This window comes from Lissotriton vulgaris, chromosome 4_1 (genome assembly GCF_964263255.1).
Source record: "Lissotriton vulgaris chromosome 4_1, aLisVul1.2, whole genome shotgun sequence".
Taxonomy (NCBI): domain Eukaryota; kingdom Metazoa; phylum Chordata; class Amphibia; order Caudata; family Salamandridae; genus Lissotriton; species Lissotriton vulgaris.
Window position 1 is genome coordinate 1703657439 of NC_141691.1, and position 6000 is coordinate 1703663438.

General features: G+C 43.5%; 1 protein-coding gene across 1 annotated transcript in view; it reads left to right on the forward strand.

The window, feature by feature from the left end:
• LRRC69 (leucine rich repeat containing 69) overlaps nucleotides 1–2339 on the forward strand; it is a 351609-nt gene extending 349270 nt beyond the window's left edge. The window contains exon 8 of the mRNA XM_086965983.1: nucleotides 2048–2339. Within this exon, the coding sequence (XP_086822109.1) occupies nucleotides 2048–2158 (111 nt within the window). The 3' untranslated portion in view covers nucleotides 2159–2339. The remainder of the gene's footprint in view (nucleotides 1–2047) is intronic.
• Nucleotides 2340–6000: the final 3661 nt, after the last annotated feature.

Below are 6000 nucleotides of genomic sequence, written 5' to 3' on the forward strand. Positions count from 1 at the left end.
TGTACGATCAAATGGGGTCCCTTCAACCTTAACCAGAAAATCAGTAGTGTCTCTTAAGTAGGACTTTACATTTGTCACAAAAGGTTTCAGAAAAAAGTCTATGTATTTCGACAGGGGCTCAAGGCATGAGTCACACCCTGACACGATAGGTCGCCCCGGTGGATTCGATAAATTCTTGTGAATCTTTGGTAAGAAATATGCCACAGGAGTTCTCGGGCATTTCTTGACCAAAAAATCAATTTCTTTGGGGCCTAGGAAGCCACTTTCTCTGCCAGTTTGAACAACATCTGAAATTAAAGATTGGATTAATTGTAGTGGATCCTCCTGCAGTTTTCTGTACCACTCTTGGTTGTTAACCTGCAGTGCACCTTCCGCGAGATATTGTTCACGGGGCCATAACACCACTGCTCCACCCTTGTCGGCCTGTTTGATGATCAAAGAATGATCGTCTTTCAAGCTTTTCAGGGCCAATCGTTGTCCCTTAGAGATGTTTTGTTTCACGTATTTATGTTTACTCTCTAGTTTAGCGATAGAGGATAACAAGATTTGTTCGAATGCGTGGACCTGTTTAGGAATATTCTGATGGGGTACAAAAGTGGACTTGTTCCTAAGGCCTGTTGTTTCCATACTCACACTGGGAGGTTGGTTGGCAAAAAAGACTTTCAACCGGATTTTACGGCAGAATTCAATTGCCTCTAGTTTTAGTTTAGTAAAATCTGTTTGTTTAGTTGGGACGGAAGCTACGTGGTGTCACTAGATACATTCACCAAGCACTATTGTCTGGAAAACCAGATTTGCTGAGAGGGGAATTCCACTAGCTCTGTCCTACAGGACTTTTTGGTTTGAGTACATGCTCAGACCCTCCTCCAAATAAGTACTGCTTTGGTATCTATTCAAAAGGTTAGGAATCTGCAGTTAGAAGTCTCTATCGGAAGAAGTTACTTACCACTGCTAATGATCTTACTGGTATAGTAATTCGATCTGACCACAGATTCCTCACCAACCCTCCATTCCTCCCAATTTGTGAATGGAACTCTATCAAAAAATAAGATACCTAGTCTAGAAACCTGGCACTGGTCAAGAACAATTTGCTTTTGAAGCTCTGCGTCTGGGGACGTAGACAGCTTTGAAAGCAAAAGATGTCAGTACGTGAGAGTGGTTTTCCGAAAAGATGGCAGTGCAGAGCTTAGAGTTACTTCTGGAAAAGTTTCTAGATCCAGTCTCATGCCTGAGGAATATTCAAAAGTTGAGGATCCTGCCATTAGATGGAGACTCTACTAAAAGGGGTGTTACCAAAGGTAAGTAACTTGTTCCTCCAAAAACTATCTTTGTGACATTTATCCCGGTAATCTAAGTTCACCAATTAATTTACTATTTAAAAAACAGCCATATGCTGTAAAGATTAATTTTCTAGGGCATTCCCCAACAAGTTATGGGTATATGCTTGGGCCTATGCAATAAGTAAATAATCTATTTAAAATTATTTTACCGGAGTGTCATGCTTGCTTTATAGTTAGCAAGTCTTGCTTCTACACATTATGCACCTAGGCCTTATGGATGCCACAACACATTTTATAGGTGACTGGTATTGGTAGCCTTTTCAACACATCAAAATAATATATACTGACATGTTTGCTCGAGCGTAGCCTAAGAAATATGATATTGTCACATGATCAGTTTCTGTTGCCTCACTTAAAAGTCAAATGATCCAGTTTGAGTTAGTCAATCTAATCACCGTATTTAGGGATCGGATCATATTCACTAATGGGCCTTTTGCTGTCATCCAGTGCACAGAGGTCCAGATATGCTAGCAAATTAGTATATAAAAATAATGAGAAAAAGACCATGTGTAAAAAGGTGCCTCCTGATGGACCCCAGTTACCTATTGTTGCAAAGACAGTTGCAATGACTTATTAAAGGAATCTTTAGATGCTACCTAAAAATTATGATTTTCCATTGGTAAAAGTTGTTTATACTAATATAGACGTATTCCCTAAGGAAGAGCATGTGTAAGCATTTCAACTTTTGTTTTCCTTTTTCATTACAGAAAATACGCTTATCAACCAACGTGCACCTCTTACCAATTAGAGTTTTTCTTTGCTCCTACAAGTGCTTTAACCAAGAAGACCATGGATTATTTGGAGTTGCTGTGCCATGAAAACCAAACAATGTACTGGAATGAATGTTACAATGTTTTATTGGAGAAGCCTGCTTAGTACATTTTACACATTAGAAAGAAATTCATTGTTATAAAGTGATAATTTGCTTATTCCTAGATGCACTGTATGCATTTTGCCCATGTGCAGAAGTTATTAATGAACTATGAATTGATTCCTTCAAAACAGTCTCGCTCTTCTGCTTTCACAAATATAATGTTAGGAAGAAACAAATGTAATTTCAAAACCTCATGAGTTTAAGGTTGTAAGATTTATAAAGATCCCTGCGTCATTCCTTATAGGGCATGTGATGAAATGGTAAATATACATAGCATGTATAAGATTTTTTCTCTGTTAGCCCCCTTGGCTTGTGGGCTTACCATTTCTGTCAAAGAAGTGTTTGAAAATATGATTCTAATCTACTGCAAGGGAGATCCAACGTGGAAATAGCCTACTCAGATTAAAAATACTTTAGTCAAAAATACACCAACGTCCATCTGTGCTGGTAAACATTTTGCAATCAGATGCGGGTACTGAGAGAGTCCTTCAATGTGGGGCTTCCTTGTCATTGTACACATATCTAGTCCCCTTAACATGCAGGGTTGATGGATTTATTTGCATTTTAAGGACTTCCATGAATTTTTTTCACTATTTCCATGGTGTTCTTCCTTGAGGTGAATTCCAACATTTCCAAACCTTGACATAGTCTATGGCAGAGGCAATAGTGTCATCTCTAGTGGCACTTTCAACATCTAAAATTTCACAAAGTGGGCAGTCCTACCAGTGGAGGTTCATATGTGAATCCGCCTTTTTTTTAACAGACTCTTTGTTAGCAATGTCCCTTTAAATCTTACATACAGTATTTCTTTATAAATTGTTACTCTGACTACAAAAAGGTAATCAGTTTGATCAATGCTATTGCTATTCGTTTAGGATTGAGATCAGACAAGTGTTGCCAAATTTAGAATGGCTCTTCAGATATTATCAGGTTTTACATATGTATAATGTTAAGTACTAAAGGACCTCTTTTCATATTGACAGCTCTATCACATACATAACATGCTTTCTCGGACATAGATCACTTAGTATGCCCAGAATATTGAATTTTGTTTCTTTTTCATCAGTTTTGCTCCTTCTTATGATATTTTTCCTTCGGAGTTGAAGAACTTTCTGTTTTTGTAGCACCTTGGGTGATGGTGATTTAGTTGGAATCTGTTAATCTTACACATAGATTCATCAACATAAATTGCAATCGCAATAGCGGCAAAATAGCTATTGCGATCGCAATTCCATGAATCGCAATTCATGAAATGAAACCTGACCAAATTGTGAATTCGCAAAACATATTTTGTGACTTCGCAAAGAAAATCGCAGAATCAAGGTGGAACCCCCTTTGCGAATCGGAAATTGCGAGTTTCAAATAATTCTGCGATTCCATTTGCGAATTCGCAAAATAATCGCTAACCAAATGCATGAAATATTGCAATTAGCGAAAAACCTCTAAATTGCTATCGGTGAGGCGCAATTTAAGGAGAACCCAAACCAGGTAGTAACCATGAAGTTTAAAAAAAAAATGTGAAAAATTCCTAACTAGCCAAAGGTGCGGGGCTGACCAAACACTCTTAAGGAGACACAGTAGGAGCATGAGGACATTCACAATGCCTGGACTCTACATGGTGGTTAGGCGGCGAAGGCTCCAGGCTGCAGCAAGGAACAGACGCAGGATCCAGGAGCGAATTTCCTGCCAGCGGATCACACTACTGGGCCAAACTGAGGAGGAAATCTACTCAGAGTACAGGCTGAATGGGGCAATGATTACAAAGCTCATCCGGTACCTTGACCCCCTGATGCAGCACCCAACGAGGAGGACCAATGCCGTGCCCACCCATGTCCAGGTCTTGTGCAGCCTGCACCTCCTGGCCTCCGGAAGCTTCCAGGGGATAGTTTCAGTTGCAGGGGGATCTCCCAGAGCACCATGTCCCGCTGCCTAAGGAGTTTCCTGGAGGCCATGCTGACCCGGCTACACCATTACATTAAATTCCCAACCACCCAACAGGACTTGAATCAAAGCAAGCTAGAATTTTACAACATAGCGCAATTCCCCATGTAATTGGATGCATTGACTGTACCCACATCCACATCTGCCCACCCGCAGAGACAGAATACATGTACCGGAACAGCAAGTCCTACCACTCACTGAACATCCAGATGGTGTGCAACGCTAAGACAATCATCACCGACATAGTGGTACAATACCCGGGGAGCATGCATGACTCCTTCATATTCCGGCACAGCGGCATGCACACACGACTGGCCAGGGGAGACTGTGGCGAAGGACACCTTCTAGGTAAGTACACATGCCAACAAACAGTACATCGAGACCATGTAGCTGCGCATGACTGGCACTCACCCTCTGCTCCTTTCATTCAGGTGACAGCGCATACGGCCTCCGTGAGTACCTCAAGTTCAAGTTCAAGTTCCAACATTTGTATAGCGTACTACTCACCCAGAGGGTCTCAAGGCGCTTGAGGGAGGGAGGTGTTTTACTTATCGAATATCCAAGTTTTTAGTTGCTTTCTGAAGGAGAGGTGGTTCTGTGTAAGGCGGAGGTGGGTGGGGAGAGAATTCCAGGTCTTGGCCGCCAAGTAGGAGAAGGATCTTCCCCCCCATGGTGGATCTGTGGATGCGCGGAATTGCGGCGAGGGCTTGATTGGACGATTGTAGTTGTCGGGAGGGGATGTAGAAGGATAGACGCGTGTTGAGGCATTCGGGTCCTAGGTCGTAGAGGGCTTTGTGTGCGTGGGTGAGGGGACGGAACGTTATTCTCTTGCTGACAGGGAGCCAATGGAGGTCTTTCAGGTGGCTGGAAATGTGAGCTTGCCGAGGAATGTCCAATATGAGTCTGGCTGAGGCGCTTTGGATGCGTTGGAGTTTTTTCTGTAGTTTGGCTGTGGTTCCGGTGTAAAGGGTGTTTCCGTAATCCAGTCGGCTTGTGACCAGTGCGTGGGTGACCGTCTTTCTTGTTTCGGTGGGGATCCAACGGAAGGTTTTTTTGAGCATTCGTAGGATGTTGAAGCAAGATGATGAGATGGCGTTGACTTGTCTGGTCATCGAGAGGGAGGAGTCCAGGATGAAGCCCAAGTTACGTGCGTGGTCAGTAGGTATGGGTGCGGTTCCGAGGGCCGGTGGCCACCATGAGTCGTCCCAGGCAGAGGGGGATGGCCCTAAGATGAGGACTTCTGTTTTGTCCGAGTTTAGTTTTAAACGGCTGTTCTTCATCCACTTAGCTACTTCTTTCATTCCTTCGTGTAAGTTGGTTTTGGCGGTGTTTGGGTCTTTGGTGAGGGAGAGGATCAGCTGGGTGTCGTCTGCGTAGGAGATGATGTTGAGGTTGTGTTGGCGTGTGATGGAAGCGAGGGGACTCATGTATACGTTGAAGAGGATGGGACTGAGTGATGATCCTTGTGGTACGCTGCAGATGACTTCGGTAGCTTCTGATTTGAAAGGGGGGAGGCGGACTCTCTGCGTTCTTCCGGTGAGGAATGAGATGATCCAGTCCAATGCTTTCCCTTGTATTCCGACGTTGCTGAGGCGTTGTATGAGGGTGCTATGACAGACTGTGTCGAAGGCTGCGGAGAGGTCAAGTAAGATGAGAGCAACTGTTTCTCCGTTGTCCAGTAGTGTTCGGATGTCGTCTGTTGCTGCGATGAGGGCGGTTTCGGTGCTGTGTTTGGCTCGGAAGCCGGACTCTGAAGGGTCGAGGGATTTGTTGGATTTGAGGAAGGCGGCGAGTTGGCTGTTGACGGCTTTCTCGATGACTTTGGCAGGGAATGGGAGGAGCGAG